Source organism: Chiloscyllium plagiosum, unplaced genomic scaffold (assembly GCF_037043375.1).
Source record: "Chiloscyllium plagiosum isolate Xiang-an unplaced genomic scaffold, Cpla_swu_hap1 HiC_scaffold_36, whole genome shotgun sequence".
NCBI lineage: Eukaryota > Metazoa > Chordata > Chondrichthyes > Orectolobiformes > Hemiscylliidae > Chiloscyllium > Chiloscyllium plagiosum.
The window spans coordinates 11,956,821-11,975,171 of record NW_028270174.1 but is presented as its reverse complement, the minus strand read 5'-3'; the positions used below and the strand labels follow the sequence as shown (position 1 = coordinate 11,975,171).

General features: G+C 43.0%; 1 protein-coding gene across 4 annotated transcripts in view; it reads left to right on the top strand.

The window, feature by feature from the left end:
• The window catches only part of LOC122539262 (putative E3 ubiquitin-protein ligase HERC3), a 94,382-nt gene that overhangs the window by 11,690 nt on the left and 64,341 nt on the right, over positions 1 to 18,351 (top strand). For 2 of the 4 annotated variants that reach the window (XM_087979957.1, XM_087979956.1), the window contains exons 3-5: positions 15,100 to 15,259; positions 16,891 to 16,967; positions 17,553 to 17,774. In XM_087979957.1, coding sequence (XP_087836083.1) covers positions 15,100 to 15,259; positions 16,891 to 16,967; positions 17,553 to 17,774 — 459 coding nt within the window. Of the gene's footprint in view, positions 1 to 15,099; positions 15,260 to 16,890; positions 16,968 to 17,552; positions 17,775 to 18,351 lie in introns of those variants that run through there. The other 2 variants (XM_087979959.1, XM_087979958.1) reach the window with 2 other exon arrangements.

Here is an 18,351-nt window from a genome sequence, read left to right as displayed (position 1 = left end):
TGGGAACATGGCCATTTCTGATCATGCGGCAGTGTACACAGAGGTTAAGGCCGGTGGTGATGGGACAGGCTTCTGGGCACTGCCACGTGGATCCTTTCCTCCCAAAGGACAGCAAGTTCATTTAAGTATTTTTCGTGGGAATTTAAAAATGTTTGGGTGTGAATGCGGGTACGGCCAGTAATCCGTTGGTGCTCTGGGAGACTGCAAAGGCCTATGCAAGGGGTTTGATTACTCAGCGACTCGGAAGCAGCAGAAGGGAGAGCAGCAGCGTATGCTCGAGTTTCGGCTGCCTTTAGCCGAGCCAGCGTATTTTGACAGACCGTCTGTAACTAAATTGCAGTGGAGTGCAACGCTCCGGCTGCTCTCAACACTGCACTCACCTAGGCAGCAAGGAGGGAGATTTCCTTTGCGAAACAGAGGTTATTCGAGTATGGTGATAAACCAGATAGATATCTGGCGTACTTCGGCAGAAAGAAGAGTGTCCCCCAATCTATCACATCCATTAGAGAGTGTGCTGGTACTATCACCTGCGATCCCAAAAAGATAAATGTAGCATTCAGGAAGTTCTACCCTGGGTTGTACTGGTCAGAGGGCTGTGAGGACAGACTGATGAAGATGGAGTCCTTTTTTTAAGACCGTGGACCTCCCAGGTGTAACTTCAGAGCAGTGGTCTCTTTTGAATGCCCCTCTGACAATCCAAGAGATACAGGAGGTGGTGAGGCAGCTCCAGTGTGGTAAAGCACTCGGCCCAGATGGATTTCAGAGTGAGATTTATACTGAGTTCATAGACATGCTGGCTGGGCCAGTGTTGGATATGCACAAACATTTGTACAGTCAGGTCTGCCTCCCATCCTCCCTGAGAGAAGCAAATATTTCTCGAGAGGGAAGGCCCCAGAGGAATGCATTTTGTATAGACCCATATTGTTATTAAACGTGAACTTTAAAATTTTGTCGAAAATGCTGGCATTAAGGCTGGAGAAGGTCTTACCCTCCATTTGTAAAAGAGGACCAGACAGGTTTTATTAGGGGTCGCAGGTCTTCTAATAATATTCAGAGTGGTAAATACGGTCCAGATATGCCAGCAAGGGTTGATTCCTAGCTTGATAGTCTCCCTGAGAAAGCGTTTGACCGGGTGGAGTGGCTGTACCTCTTTTATGTCCTGGAATGGTTTGGTCTTGGAGGGGTCTTTGCCATGTGGGTGGCAGTGACCCTAAAGCAGTGGTTCTCACTAATGGTATATGGTCTGACAGTTGTAGTATTGACAGAGGCAGCTGACCAAGGTGCCCCCCTTTCACCATTTCTATTTACTTTGGTGATTGAGCCATTGGCAGAGGGCATCTGGACTGACCCCAATATAACTACCCTGGAGGTAGGATCAGGAGTGCATAAGATTACCCTATATGCAGATGATGTTCTTCTCTTTCTAACTAACCCAATGATATCTGTGCCCCATTTAATACAATGATTAATTTATTTGGCTCTTTCTCAAGGTATAAAATCAGTTTTATGAAATCGGGTGTCATGCCTATCAGGGGTCTTATTAGAGTACCCGATTTTGGGGGGTGGAATCCGATTTCCCTTTCAGATGGTCACAGGGAGGTTTCTTGTATTTAGGCATTTTTATCACCCTGGCCTTTGATCAATAATCTTCAAGGAGAAAGTGAGGACTGCAGATGCTGGAGATCAGAGCTGAAAATGTGTTGCTGGAAATGCGCAGCAGGTCAGGCAGCATCCAAGGAGCAGGAGAATCGACGTTTCGGGCATGAGCTGCCTGATCTGCTGCACTTTTCCAGCAACACATTTTCAGCTTTGATCAATAATATAAAGCTAGCTTTGTGCAGTTGTTAGAGAACATAAGATGCTGGGAGGATCTTTCTGATATTCTGGTTGGGAAGATTAGCTCTGGTTAAAATGAATGTTCTTCCTCATTTATTACATCCCATGTGAATGCTTCCCAGGCAAGTGCTACGGAGGCTTAACAGTTGGCGTGGCTCTTTTATCTGGCGTAACAGGTGCCCTCTTAAGTTTACCAAATTGCAGCTTCCGCAGGGGATGAGGTTGTGGATTTTCCAGATTTTAAGAAATATCAACTGAGTTCCCTGCTGTCCTGTGTGGCTGATTGAGCTTGCCAGGACCCACGGTCAATCTGGCTAGACATTGAGGCCTCCCAGGCAAAATGCCCCCTCATTAATCTGTTCATGGACAAGATGAGGATTGTTATGGACCCTTGCAAAAATCCGATAGTCCTTAACATGTTTAAAGCCTGGAAAATGATGTGACGGCGTAAGGGCAATTTACAAAAAAAATGTCCCCTTTTACTCCTATAGTAGGATTCTGGCCGGGATTGATGGATTCTGGCATGAGGCTCTGGGAGTCCAACGGAGTTTCTTATTTAGGAGACTTTTTTTGACGGGGAGGTCATGATGTCTTTTGAGCAGCTGAGCCAGAAATAAGAGCTATCTAGGATGGACCTCTTTCGTTACTTCCAGATTAGGGACTTTATACAGAAAAAGACGACATTAATGGTTAGTCCCTATAAGTCGGATATGGATATGCTTCGGTCCCCGGGCACTCTCTCGATCAGCAGCCTCTATTGTTTATCAGGAGGTAGTGTCTCGAAGGACATCGAGCGGCTGTGTGGAATTTGGGCTCAGGAATTGAGGTGGAGATCTCACCAGAGGGGTGGGAGGACATTTGCAAGAACGTAAGGAAGATTTTGACTTGCAATAGGATGCAGGCTATGCAATTGAAGGTACTCCACAGGGTTTATTTGGCACCGGAGCGGCTTGTGAAATTTAATACCGGAGCATTCCCAAATGTACCCCAAATGTAAAATAAATGTTGGTATTCTTACTCATTGCTTGTGGTCATACCACAAGATTTATAGGTATTGGGACACTGTAGCGAGTGTTTTGGAAGGGGTCTTGGGAACCAAGGTCAAGGTAGATCTCGTATCCCTCCTCTTGGGCTCGCCGAATCTCCCCTCTTTGGACGTGCATGGGAAGAAATTGTTTAGTATTCTTCATGTGTGAGGAAGAACCTTCTGATGAGCTGGGTGCTGGAGAATCCCCCAGGACACTCAGGGTGGTGTAGGTTAGTTATGAAGCACATCCCCCTGGATTTCCTTCCAAGTATGGTGCGCCAGAAAACAGAACTTTATTTATAGGACTTGGCACCCCTTTTTGAACCATATAGACGTGGACTTATCGGCCATATTGGTTAGGGCCTTTGTGTGGCCATGAGGGCTGTGTCTGGTGGCTGGAGGGCCCCCGGAAGGATGAATTCTGAACAAGTATGGGTATGCCAACTGATGTCCCTGGTGATGGGGAGATTGTGCTGAGTGTTGTAACTTTTAACATAATTTAATTTACTTTGCCTTGTTTTAATTTAGTTTCTTTTTGTTTTGGTTTAGTCATTTATTGAATTGTAGCTTCTGTAGAGTTTGTTTTTTCTCCTAACTTGTTTGTGGAGTAGAGTAGTAGTTTGTTTGTGGTTATTGCTGTTATATTGCAGGATTGTTGTATTATTTTGTGGTAATTGGAATTCTTTTACAAAAAAAATACAATCTTCTCAAATAATATTTAAAAAAAAACACTACACCATTGGCTGTAAAGCACTTTGGGGCACCCTGTTATCATGAAAATAGTTATGTAAAGAAAAGTTATTTTAGCTCAATCCCAGTATGTAGAGGACTGAGAGATCACGAGGCTGTTCTTTGGAAAGCCATTATCAACATGCTCAGTACTGCCATCTTGAGGTGACAGCTGGCATCTACTGGGCACCCTGCCATCCTGCTATTATTTTTTCCTTCTACTCACAAGTGTATCATGCACAACTGTTACCAGTGCTGGACGGTATGAGCCACAAGCTGGATATCCTGCTTTTCGATACTGCCACAACTGGAAGCATCTACTCTATATCGACCACCTCAAACCACTGCAGTATTTTCAGAGAAAAGGTGATATGAAAACAATTCGAAATGAGAAAGGTGAATATTTTGTGAATCCCTCCTCGGAATCAAAGGGCACGGTTTAACTCTCGAATTTGCACTTTGTGTTCCAATGCTCGTTATCCTCTTTTGCAAGACATATATTTTCTGCTGTCATCACACCTTGGCATCATTCTTGTACCATGCTGTATTTCTACATTCTGCTGTTGCTATGCCAACTGTTTAATGACTTGTCGAAACGCCTGGCATGTGCCCAGTTTGCTGTGGGTTCAGTAAAAATTGCCAAACCGAACAGGATCTTTACTTTAGCTATCACTTGAACAGGAGCTCACCAAGATTATTCTGCACTCCTTAAGTGCAAAAAATTGTCACACCTGTAATACATTGTTTACCTGAAGTCCAAGTTCCATATTTGATCATCAATGATGCTGAGTTCCATTAAAGGACAAATGGGGCTGTTTGGCCCATTCAGTCTATGCCATCTCTTTTTTGCTGTGTGCACGCAAAAGCAAGGGTTGCCATAGAAATAGGCTTCACATTTTCTAGCATAATGTTCATGCCCCTTCCACATGGCTTCAGAGCCACACCCACTGGGATTGGGAAAATCCTGTCCTTGACTGTGTTTCTCACCTGATTTCCTTCCCCTGAATTTTCTTGTTCTGCTTCACTTCCTTTCTGAAGTATTCACATGTTTTGGCATTGTTCTTTTCCATCTATTTCGTGTGTGTGTGTGTGCGTGCGTGCGTGTGTGTATATAATAGCATGATCGTAATGTAAAGGACTGGAAGACCTTGTAAATGAAATGGGAAACAAATCACATTGTGCGGGGGGGAAAAAGCAATTATTAAACTTGTGTATTTTTAATATATCAGTGCTCCCTGTCAGGTCAGGTCACCACATCCTTCAGAGACTTGTGTAAACCCACTGACTATTGCTTCAATCCACTTGATTTCTTAGGGATTTATTTTCTTGTATCAATTACATTTCCTGATGTAACTGGGTCTTATGCAAGCGAAAACAAGAACTATATTGGTATAGCACCTTTTCATGATCATGGGGTGTCCTGACTGCAGTTGAGTGCATGTGAGATATAGTCCACTATGTGGGAAATGCAGTAGCAATTTGTGTGCACACAGCAATGAGATAATGATCTGTTTATGTCATGTTGGTTAAGGGATACTGCACTGCTTCACTTTTTTGACTAGAATGATGTTTGGTAGATCAGTGTAGTTAGTCCTGTTAGATGGCTTTAGTTAAATCACCTCCAGTTTTGTCTTTCCTAAGAAAACAAATCTGGATGTAGGTTTGCTCGCTGAGCTGGAAGGTTCATTTCCAGACATTTCGTCATCCTACTAGGTAACATCTTCAGTGGCCCTCCAGGTGAAACACTTGATAATTTCTGCTTTCTACTTATATGTTTGGGTTTCTGTGGGTTGGTGATGTCATTTCCAGGAAACGAACCTTCCATTTCAGTGAGCAAACCTACATCCAGACCTCAACCTGAACTACAAATCTTCTCAAAACTTGCTAAAACAAGCCTACCTTTTGCAACTGTTTATCGTAATTGTATCCTACCCTGTCCCCTTGAGGGATCAGGAGCTGGCTGGTCAGTTACATACAAAGAAAGAGAGAGGCCAATATGAACATGAGCTGGGGAAATAATAATGGGGAACCAGGAAATGATGGACTTGAATAAAAACTTGGCATCAGTTTTCACAGTAGCAGACACTGATTGCATTCCATACAAAATATTCAAGGGGAAAACGAGGAAAGGAAATGAAATTAAAGGATTAATAATTGTTGTCTTTTCTCAGGATGGGTGTGTGGGGGGGGGTGGGGGAGGGCTTCAAAACAAGGGCTCACATTAAGGTGAGAGGAGAGAGATTGAAAAAAGACATGAGGGGCAAATGTTTTACACAGAGGGTAGTTCGTGTGTGGAATGAACTTCCAGAGGAAGTGATGGATGAGGGTATGGTTGCAATGTTTAAAAGACATTTAGGTAAGTACATGAATTGGAAAGGTTTGGAGGGATATTGGCCAGGAGTAGGCAGGTGAGATTAGTTTAGTTTGGGATTATGTTCAACATGGGCTGGTTGGACCGAAGGGTCTGTGTTGGTGCTGTATGACTCTACAATACAATAACTAGTACAGAAGAAAATGTGCTAGGGAAATGAATGGCTCTGACAATGGTCCCCTGGACCTGATGGGGTTCATTCTAGGATATTAAAGCTGCAGTGTTAGTGGATGCATTGGTAGGAATCTTCCAGGAACCCTTAGATTCTGGAAAACTGCCAATTTGCTTAAGAAGAGGAGACAACAAAAGAGGCAACTGTAGGCCAGTCACCTTAATGTCTGTTATTGCGAAAACGCTAATATCTGTTATAAGGATATAACAGAGCATTTCAAAATATGTAGTCTGATCAAACAGACTCTAGATGGGCTGCATGAATGACAAGTGATATATGACACATTGTTTTTGAGGACGTAACAAGCAGGAAAGAGGAAGTAATGGACGTAATATATTTGGATTTTTGGAAGGTTTGATAAAGTATCACAGATAAGGGGCAGCACGGTGGCTCAGTGGTTAGCACTGCTGCCTCACAGCACAGGGACCTAGGTTCAATTCCCGGCTCAGGTGACTGTACAAGTTCCACACAGACAGACGTTCTCCCCGTGTCTGCGTGGGTTTCCTCTGGGTGCTCCGGTTTCCTCCCACAATCCAAAGATGTGCAGGTCAATTGGCCATGCTAAATTGCCCATAATGTTAGGTGCATTAGTCAAGAGTAAATATAGGATAGGGGAATGGGTCTGGGTGGGTTACTCTTTGGAGAGTCAGTTTGGACTTGTTGGGCCAAAGGGCCTGTTTCCATACTGTAGGGACTCTAATCTCTAATTAAGTTCCTTAATAAGAAAAGAGCCCTCTATTGGAGGTCGTACAATTAGCATGGATGGAGGATTGGCTAACAAAGGCAGGAAAGTGAAGTTGATGATTATCAGATTAGCTGTTATCTCTTTGAATTGCAGAGCAGCTTCAATAGGCTGAATGGTATATATTTGCTCCTTCTAATGGAGGCTGTTGAGGCATTCTTTTTTTATATAATAAGAAAAAATAGATTTTTAAATATCCCAACAATACAAAACAATGCAATTCAAAACAGTACAAAAATAAACACAAATAATTTTTAAAAATTCCCCAACCCACCCTCCTGTACAAATGTATAAACACATATAGAGAAATATAAAATTAAAAAAAATCTAAACTAGCTATTTAAATAACTAACAACAAACAAATAAATAGTAATAACTCAGCCCAACCAAACAAAACACTCGTACGTTCACAGTTCCTCCTCCCTGGATATTGGACTCATGAAACACAATCGTTACAGCTATATAAAAGCCCTTGTTAGTGTGGCAGATAAATCGGTGTCCAGGTATTTCAAAAAGGGTTACCATGTCTTGTAAAAATTCTCAGTTTTGTGGTGTACCATATTTGTGAGAAAATCCAGGGGAATATGCTCCATAACAATCTTCTGCCAACCAGACAGGCCTGGGGGGGTTTTCGGATATCCGATCTAGCAAGATATCCTTCCTTGCACGGAATGTAAGTTTTTTTTTTTTCTTATGTGCGTCTGCAGGAAATACAGTGGGTAGGCTCAAAAGGAAAGAAATAGGGTCCTTCTCCACCCCTACACCCAAAATCCTCTCCATTGCACCCACTACAGCACTCCAATATGTTTGAAGCCTGTCACAAGACCAAAGACAGTGGGTAAGAGTGCCCGTGCAGACCTTGCACTTGGGACATGCTGAAGATACCCCTGGTTTAAATTTTGACAAACAGTCTGGGGCTAAGTAGACCCTGTGAAGAATCTTCAACTGTAAAGCATGGGTCCTATTGCAAATTGATATCTTCCTTGCATTCTCCCAAATATCTTCCCATGCCTCTGAAGAAACTTCAACACCCAGATCTCTTTTCCACATCTTGCAGAGTCGATCAGACTTATCTGAGGTGGCACCCCCCCAAATTGGTACCTCTCTTTCTATGTCAGATTTGTAGGGATCAGTCAAAAGTGTGGTCTTTTTTTGAATAAAATCCCTAACTTGAAAAAAACAAAAGAGGTCTCTATTAGGTAAGTTGTACTTCTGTACTAACTGATTGAAGGACATCATTGCGTGTCCCTCAAATAAATCACCCAGGCAAGATATACCCCGAGCTGCCCAACATTTAAATCCTGAATCTATCATACCCGGTTGAAAACCCGGCATACCCACTAAAGGTGTAAACAAAGATGTTTTGCCAATATTACCTTCCCTCTGCCGAATTGGCCTCCATGCTTTAACAGTATTGATTACTATTGGGTTATGGCAACATTCCCTAACTGTCCTCACCTTGTCCAAAAACAGCAAAATGGTAAGGGGGCACCTTGCCTGGGAGGCTTCGATATCTAGCCATATTGAAAGAGGGTCCCCACAAACCCAATCACTCATGTAGGTCAAAAACGAGCTTAATTGGTAATTTTTAATATCCGGAAGGTCTACTCCCCCAAATCTGTGAGGCAACTGCAGTTTGGCTAATTTAATGAGGGGCCGTTTACGGTGCCAGAAAAAGGAGCAGAACCAACCGTTTAGTCTCCTGAGTGTTTGTTTATTGAAAATCAGGGGGAGCACCTGTAAAGGGTAGAGCAAAAGAGGGAGAATATTTATCTTAATAAGCGCTATCCGACCCAAACACAAGACTGGAAGTGCCTCCCATCTTTGGAGATCTTGTTTAATTTTTCCAAATAATTGAGTAAAATTGGCTTTGAACAGCCAATCCAGAATTGGAGTAATGAATATGCCCAAATACACAAAACCCCCCTGCGACCACCTGAATGGGAATCTATAGTTACTCTCAAGAGCCAACTCTTTCGTAAGACCACCCATAGGCATAGCCTCTGATTTAGCAAAATTAATCTTATACCCTGAAAAAGCGCCAAACGCGTGAATGCATTGTATTAGGCGAGGCACTGAACTGCTGGATTTGTCAAGAAAATTAGAACGTCATCTGCATACAGCAAGATCTTATGTAATTTTGACTCCACTTCTGGAGTTGGTATATTGGGATCCCCACGAATGGCCTCTGCCAATGGTTCAATCACCAACGTAAAAAGTAATGGTGAAAGGGGACAGCCCTGCTGGCTGCCCCTAGATATATTAAAATTGCTTGATCATACCCTGTTGGTAATGACCACTGTGAGAGATATACTGGAGAGAACCTTTACCCATTTTATGAAACTTCATCCAGACCAAACCGGTCGAGAGTATAGAAAAGGTACGGCCACTCAACTCGGTCAAATGCCTTCTCTGCATCTAAAGAAATCACCAATCCCTGTATTGACTGCTGTTAGCATGCTTGAATTACGTTAAGCAGCCTCCTAACATTATTGGAGGATTTGCGACCCTTTATGAAGCCTGTCTGATCCTCTTTAATGATAGAGGGTAACACACTTAAGTCTTAAAGTCCACATTTAAGAGCGAGATGGGCCTGTATGAAGCACAGTCTTCTGGATCCTTCCCTTTTTAAGGATAAGTGAAATATTGGCCTCTCTCAGAGATGGTGGGAGACAATCATGAGTGTATGAATCATTAAACATATTCAGCATCGAGCCTGATAGTATACTTATAAATTCCTTATAGAATTCACTGGGAAGTCCGTCAGGACCGGGCGCCTTTCCACTCTGAAGCTGCCTCACAGCTTCCTGCACTCCTTGCTCTGATAATGGGGCATTCAGAAAGGACTGTTGTTCAGGAGTCACACCCGGGAACTTCAGATCTCTAAAAAAGAATTCCATTTTGGCCTGCCCCTCCTCACAATTTTCAGATTGATATAACTTAGAGTAGAATCTCTGGAACACCACATTAATCTTTTTAGAATCACATGTTAGGTTCCCAGACCCTTCCCTAATTGCTGTAATGGTTTGTGGGGCACTTCTTTTTCTGGCAAGGTATGCTAAGTATTTGCCTGGCTTGTCACCATGCTTGTATAATCTTTGCTTTGCAAAAGCCAGCTCCTTCTTTGCTGTCTGCGTGAGCAAGGAATTTAGTGCAGACCGCAGTGCCGTAACCCTCTGTAGTTTGACCAACGAGGGTCTGTCAAAATTGGCCTTCTCAGCTGCCTTCAACTGTGCTTCAAGGAGATGTTGCTGCTCACCCTTCTGCCGCTTCCTACTGGTGGAATATGAAATAACTAACCCTCTGGCATAAGCTTTGGCAGTTTCCCAGAGAACAGATGAGCTATCAACCAAGCCTATGTTGATGTCTAGGAATGCCCGAAATTCCCTAGAGAAATACTCCACAAACTTGCCGTCCATGAGAATAAAGGGGTCCATTCGCCAGTACCTTGAATCCACTGGAACATCCTTAATTTTAACCATGAGGTACACTGGAGCGTGATCAGAGGTGGCAATATTACCAATCGTACAAGATGCCACCAGATCCAGGGTTACCGCAGGGGTCAGAAAAAAAAATCAATTCCCGTGTGACATCTATGCGGATTGGAGAAAAACGTGAAATCCCTATCTGCAGGGTGGAGACACCTCCAGACGTCTACAAACCCTAATTCCCCACACAGACTCAATAACTGTTTAGTTTTTGCAGAGGGTATCGAGAAACCTTTAGGCAACCTGTTTACTGTGGGGTCCATGAGACAGTTAAAATCTCCCCCTATAATGATGTGCCGAGACTTGAGACTTATCAGTTTAGAAAAAGCATCTCCCAAGAATTTAAGAGGATGAGCTGGGGGGACAATAAACATTTAAACCACCATATTCTTTCCCCATTTATCAAGGCTTTAAGAATTACAAACCTCCCGTATGTGTCTTTAACACATTCCAACAATTTAAATAGGAGATGTTTCCTCACCGATATAGCCACTCCCCTACTTCTGGTATTAAATGATGAAAAATAAACTCGGTCAAAGCCATTCTGCTGTAATTTCAGATGCTCCTTGTCATCCAAATGTGTCTCCTGTAACAAAGCAGTGTCCACCTTCTCCTTTCTAAGACTCAAGAGTACCTTCTTCCTCTTAATTGGTGAGTGACTTCCCTTGAAAATCCAGGTACACCATTTAATCAAATCATTAGCCATAATCTTCAGCAATTACATTTAAATTCCAAAGAGGAGGAACCCAAACCACAAATTGCTGAACCTTAGTGTCGCATGGTCCACCAATTATAAAAACTACATAAACTAAAACCGCTACATTTAACAAACATATAAAATTATTAAAAATAAAAAACAACATAAACCAGAAAACAGACCAACATATAAAGCGCCAATAGCGCTGAGTAGGGGAACTCACCCCCTGCCCGGAGGGGGCAACTACCCATCCCAAACTGCCCATAAATAGGCATCGAACCATCTCAACCACCTTCACTTCTCCCAGCCAGAGCCGCATCGCAAGTACAAGCTAAAGAGAATAAAACCCCATAGAATATCAATATGAATAAAAAAACATTATTTTATTTAAAAAAAGGGGGAATAAATACCCCACCCATCCTTTGGTATGTCCTACCCTAGAAATTTAAAATGTACATCTTAACCACCGCCAGACATAGTTTGAACCAAATTCTAATCAATAGAGGGAAAAAAAAAGAGAAAAACAAGGCTCCAACCAGATTTCCTCCATTTCTTTTACAGAATGATAAACACATACCCAAGCAACAATATTTATACATACTATAATTGTTTAAATTAGGTTAGTTTGTCCACAAAGTCTCTTGCCTTCTCTGATGTGTCAAAGAGATGCATGGATCCATCTAAGGTGATCTGAAGCACTGCCGGATATCTCAGGGAGTACTGAATCCCAAGCTCCCTCAGTCTTCTCTTGACACCATCATACGATTTTCGTTTCTGGATCACCGCCACTGAAAAGTCCTGAAAAAACATGATCTTAGACCCCTCGTAAATTAGGGCCTTTGGATCCTTCCCCTGGAGTCTGGAAGCCTCCATGTCTCTCTCCTTATCCCGTTAATGATGGAACCGCACCAGGAGAGGACGAGGGCGTTGACCCAGACCCGACCTCCGTGCTGCAACCCAGTGAGCCCTCTCTATCTTCAATCCTCTCATGCCAGCCTCCAAGTCAAGGAATTTCAGAAACCGATCTTCAACAAATTCCGCAGGCCATTCACCTTCCTTACCCTCAGGCAGACCGATGATCTGAATGTTTTTTCTCCTGTCCCTGTTTTCAAGATCATCCACTTGGTCACGCAAATTACGAACCTGCATCTTCAGGGCTTGGATCTCATCCTTGAATGAACTGGCATCAGCTTCCACCACTGTGACCCTGTGCTCCACCTCATCCATCCTCTTCTCCAGGTCCCTCAGCTTCTGCAGCATGAGAGAGACTGGAGCCAGCTTCGCTTCAATCTGTTTTCCCAGCATCACATGAGTCTTCCCGGCCTCTGATGCTGCTCCTCCCTTTTTAGGCATTTCTGGACATCTGAAAATACAGGTAAGTCAATTTTTAAATGTTTCTTGGGATTCCACAATCTTTCCAATGCCTCAAGAAATCCCGATGACCTGGGTTGGGCTGGTTAAAGGACCGTACTGCTCCTCCTGTGATGCGAGGCTCTGCAGTGCGATCTTCTCCGATTGTCGCCATCTTTGATCCCCGTTGAGGCATTCTGAGAGGTCATGTTTTTACCTGAACTCAATCAACTGTAACTTCATTATTCCTCTTTATTCTTATGAAATGGAAATCTAGGAATCTTAGCCTTTAAAGTTTTATTTAATGCCCCTGGATAGGGATGAGCAATAAATGCTGACCAAGCTTGCAATGTCCACATCCCATGAGTTTATTTTAATAAGTAAAGTGAGTTCACTTACCACCCTTCTCAAAGACAGTTTGGAATAAATGCAGGCTTTAAGAGTGACACTGTTGTCCCATTAGCAAACTTTAGAAATAAAAAGTTAAGCTTGTGGAAGGACAGCCATTGTTAAGTTGGAGGGCGACCTCTAATTTAAAGTTTTTTTTTTAGCTGGTAATGACTGATAGGGAAATGAACTGAGAACAACATGTAACATGCATCTGTTTTTACAGTAGTTTAAATAGACCAAACTTTGGGCAGTCTAAAGTTGTATTGAGAAACGTTCTTCCATTCACAGGATCTAGGTATCCCTGGCTGGCCAGCATTTATTGCCCAGACCCAGGTGCCCTTGGGAAGATGATGGGGAACTACCTTCTTGGATTGCTGCAATCCATTAACTGAAAAGAAACCCTCTGAGTTAATTCCTGGATTTTAACCCAGTAACAGTGAAGGAACAGCGATATACACTGTATTTCCAAGTCAGGATGGTGAGTGGCTTGGAGAGGAGTTTGAAGGTGGTGATGTTCCAATGTATCTGCTGCGCTTATCCTTCTAGATGGAAGTGGTCATGGGTTTTGAAGGTACTGGTACTGTCAAAGAAGCTTCAGTGAATTTCTGCAGTGCATCTTGTAGATGGCAGCACCTGCTACTGAAGTTGGTGGAGGTAGTGGATATTTGAGGATCCGGTGCTAATCAAGTGGGCTGTGTTGTCCTAGGTGTTGTCGAGCTTCTTGAGTGTTTGTTGGAGCTGCACCCACCCAGGCAAATGGGGACTGTTCCAACACACTCCTGATTTGTGCCTTGTAGATGGTGGACAGACTTTGGGGAGTCATGATGTGAATTCATAACCTCTAACCTGCTTATGCACTCAAAGCACATATAAGACTTACCTGGTTAGTTTCTGGTCATATTTTGGAGTTACATGTAAAACTTAAACCTCACTCTACACGGTTCACCATTTCTCTCCCTGAACTAACTATTCAGGGACACTTATTCCACCCCTTCCTCTCTCCACAGCCCAGTGTCCCCATCATGTGAGCACTTGTGCATTATTTCACTGAGCATACTGCCCCTGATTTCCTTTGTCTGACCTTTGGTAGCCATTCCTTCACCTGCACATGTATTGCCTGAGGGTGAAAATTAATAATATTTGAGAATGAGACATACAGATCCAACCTGACTTTCATAGCAGAAAATGGAGCTTCGTAGCATTTATTTCCAAGTCCAAAAGTACTTTTCCCTCTGGGTAAGCTCTGAAATGCCCTCTCTAGACCTCACCATCTCTGTTAAAAAACACTTTTAAATCTACCTTTTTGATGAAAATTTTTGTCACCTGAACTAATGTCTCTGTTCTTGCAGGAAGCTTTGCAGCATTTTACCTCTCTAAATCTAATATATGCAGGAGGAAAAAATGGCATTGAAATTTTATTTTACCTATTGTGGTAAAAAAGCTGTTGACAGACAGATAAGAGTAATCAAATCAACAGATGAGTGTATTCACTTTCTGACTGGCTTTGGAAGGAGGTATACAAAGTGGATGGATGTATTGGGTACCTAATGAGATAAGAGCAAGTGGGTTAGGGATAGTGATGGTGAGTGCACAGCCATAGCTGGAGGTTCACTGTTGAATCCTTTGGGAGAATGTCCATCCAGAGTTGGTGTATTCAGAGGGAGCATGATGGTCGGGGCTAAATAATTCTTAAAACAAAAACATTTTCTGAGGAGTTCTTGAAAGAGGGGAGAAGGTTGTAAGACGTGGAATCCAGGCTTCAGTTCCTAACCTTTTCTGTAGCCGTGAGCTTACCTTGGTGACCGTGAGACAAGTTGCAAGCTGTGAATGCTGGACTGGCCAATACAATGTTATTTTGTTCAAGACTACTGAGCCTCACCCTTGTTTTGGTCTCTGAATGACTTTAAAATATGTTTTAAAGCTTCTTGCTTATTGGGAAGAACCTGGGAAATGTGTCACTTCTGATCTTTGAATAGTTGGGATAGGATCTCCATGGCACTGATTATTTTAAAGGACAAGTGAGTGAATGAGTCCAGGAATGTCTAACTTGTAATCCTTGTTTACTAATGAATCCTCACTTGTTCTGCATAACCGGAATCAGTTGACACAATCTGTACTGAGACACTCCTTCTGGATGACGTATGTACATGCAGCAGAAAATGAATTTCATATAATTGCTTCCAGTTTTCTCAAGTTAATTTATCTTGTGAGCCATCCTGTTTTCTTTACATCTCCTTTGGTTAACCTTGTGTTGACATATCTTGACATTCCCCTTTATCCTTGTCCTTTCTCGTTAGAACAAGTTGCAGCACTAGATGCTCAGACAATTGTCCACACATCTTGTGGAGAAGCCCACACTGTTGCCCTCAATGACCAAGGTCAGGTCTTTTCGTGGGGAGCAGGAAGAGATGGTCAGCTTGGGATCGATTCCACTGAGGAGACTGTCCGGATACCAAGGTAATAGACAGTGCCCGTGGACAGTCTTCACTATAGTGTCGTGTGCTGCAGAGATTCAGTGCCTGCTTACACAATGTTTAATATTGTAACTGGAATTCTGCATGGAAATGAAAAGAAATGCAGCATAGGAACAGGAGTGGGCCATTCAGCCCCTTGAGGCGAAAGTGGGTCCTGCAGATGCTAGAGATAAGATGCAAGATTAGTGTGCTGGAAAAGCACAGCAGGTCAGGCAGCATCGCTGTTTCAGGCAAAAGTCCTTCATCAGGAATGAAGGATGGCATTCAGCCCCTTGAGCCTGTTATAGATTCAGAGTGTCATACAGCACAGAAACAGACCCTTTGGTCCAACCAGTCCATGCCGAGCATAATCCCAAACTAAACTAGATCACCTGCCTACTCCTGGCCCATATCCCTCCAAATATTTCCTATTCGTGTACTTATCCAAATGTCTTTTAAACATTGTAATCGTACCCACATCCACCACTTCCTCAAAGTTCATTCAACATGCGAACCACCCTCTGTAAAAAAACAAATTGCCTCATGTCTCTCTTTAAATCTCTAACTTTAAAAATGTGCCCCTTTGTCTTGAAAGCCAGCAAAAGACAACTATCATGGACCCTATCTATATTCCACATTACTTTATAAACTTCTATAAGGTTGTCTATCAACCTCCTTTGAAAAAGGTCCCTGCCTATCCAGCCTCTTCTTATAACTCAGTTTCTGTCCCCAGCAATATCCTTGTAAACCTCTTCTGATCCCTCTCCAGTTTAATAATATCCTTCCTATAATTGGGTGACCAGAACTGGACACTGTATTTCAGAAGACGCCTCGCCAATGTCTTTACAACCTCAACGTGACTTCTGTTCTGCCATTTAGTGAGATCATGGCCAATATCCCTTACTACTTTTGCTTATCAAAAATTTATCTATTTCAGATTTAAAATTAACAACTGATCCTACATTAACTGTTATTTGTGGAAGAAAGTTCTGGCCCTAATTCTCAGACTACACTCCTTAGCTCTCGAATTCACAACCAATAGAAATAGTTTACTTTTATCTACCCTGTATTTTTTTTCCTGTTAACCACTTGAAGACATCGATCAGCTCACCCTTTAACTTTCTAACTTGCAGAGAAAACAGGCCTAATTTATATAATCCCTCCTCATAACTTCTGCAAGTCCAGATATCATTCTTGTCAACCTACGCTGTGCTCCGTCCAAGGCCAGTAAATCATTCCTCAGGTGTCGTGTCCAGATCTGCACCCAGTGGGGTCTGAAAATGATTGTAATGAAATCCTTTTAACTCTAGTGTGTTGAATAAATAGTAAGTACTGAACTGTTATGCCTATTCTGTGTTTTTGATTGCTATGAAACTTGCCAAATGAGGCTGTAGTGAAACTTATGAAATAGTAGGGTAGGATTTGTTTTATTTCTGCTATTCAAGTGCGCATGTGAATGTTGGGATTTGCTGTCCTATTGCTTCCCCAGTGAGGGTGTGTGCTGATTCCGTCAAGAATACTCATTGAGGCTAAATCTTTGCAGACATGATTTTCTTTCTCTCTGTCTCTCTGTCTCTCTCTCATTTTACCTCCCGGTTTCTCTTTGACATTTTTAAGTGAGCTTTTCTTCTCCAGGTTAGTCCGGACGTTGAGCGGATGTGTGGTCATACAGGTCACTTGCGGAAGCTGGCATTGCATGGCACTTACTAAAGGTACCTCTGTATAACCTGAGTGCACTAACTAACCTCACCGAGACACGGAACTGCCACCACCTCTGAGGTCCCAGTGAACCGATTGGTGGAGGGGTAGCTACAGCTTTTGACCTTGTGCTGTCAAATGTGCCAAAATTCAAGTTGCCAAGCAAACTGGCAGGTTGTACAATAGGCTATTTGCTCTCCCAGTCCAGAGCAGTGCTTTGAAGGTGCAACATACCACAGTGTCTTTTCTTACACTTACTTGATACTGCCTCCCAACCCCATCTCCAGTTATCTATAGCAATGCTGTTACTTTAACTCTCAATGGGGTAAACTGTATATGAAAATGTAAAATGGGCAATGCCTACCTAAACTCCCTTTAAACATCTATTACCATTCTGGTTCACAGTTAATGGTAGAGGAGTTTAAAAGATACCCGAGCTGATGTCGTGCCCTTTACACTGTTATGGAAGGTCAAAATCATTTTCCCCTTTCATGTGCAGCCTGTAGTTGATTGTCAGAAGCCAGTGCTATATTTCTGTTGTGTTGATGGAGGATTGATGCTTCAGTTAGTGTTTTTTATCCTTGATTTCTTTTCTCTAGATAGTCGTCTCTTTGCTTGGGGCCAGAATGCTCATGGCCAGTTGGGTCTGGGGAAGAGTTACCCCTCTCAGTCCAGCCCCCAGTGCATCAAGTCTCTGACTGGGATTCCGCTGGCTCAGATCGCTACAGGAGGGACGCACAGCTTTACTCTGTCACTGTCGGGGGCAGTGTTTGGTTGGGGGAGGAATAACTGTGGTCAGCTCGGACTCAGTGATGATAAAGGTATGCAGTTAACAGAGCGGTGTGAGTTTTGTTTTTGGGAGTGATTGGTGTGCAGTTTCTGATGAGCCATGTTCAAGTTAGGAAGTCTTGTGTTCATGGAAAACTGGTCAGGAAAAGACCAGCTCGTACATGAGCCCGCCCCATGTTTCTGGGCTGATTGTTTTCCAGGTAGAATGAGGTGAATTAGGAATCTGGACCAGTAGCAAAGTTGTAACTGGTGGATCACACCTCACTGTAGCCTTTGGAAGGTAGATTTGCTTCAGTCAGGTGGAGAGCCAATTAGGCATTTGTTCAAGAGATGTTGGCATCACTGACTAAGCCAGCATCTATTGCATGTCCCTAAGGTGGTGTCGTACTGCGCTGGGACTGCTGCAGCATGTTGGATCACCGTGCTGTAAGGGAAGGAGTTCCAAGGTTCTGACCCGATGGTATAGTTCCAAGTCAAGATGGTGCAAGGCTTTGGAGGGGACTTGTAGGGGGTGGTATTTCTGTCCATCTAGGTGGGAAAGCTTGTTTGTTTAGAAGGTGATGATGATCTCCAAGGCACAAGCTGGGATTATTCCAACTAAAAGGTGTG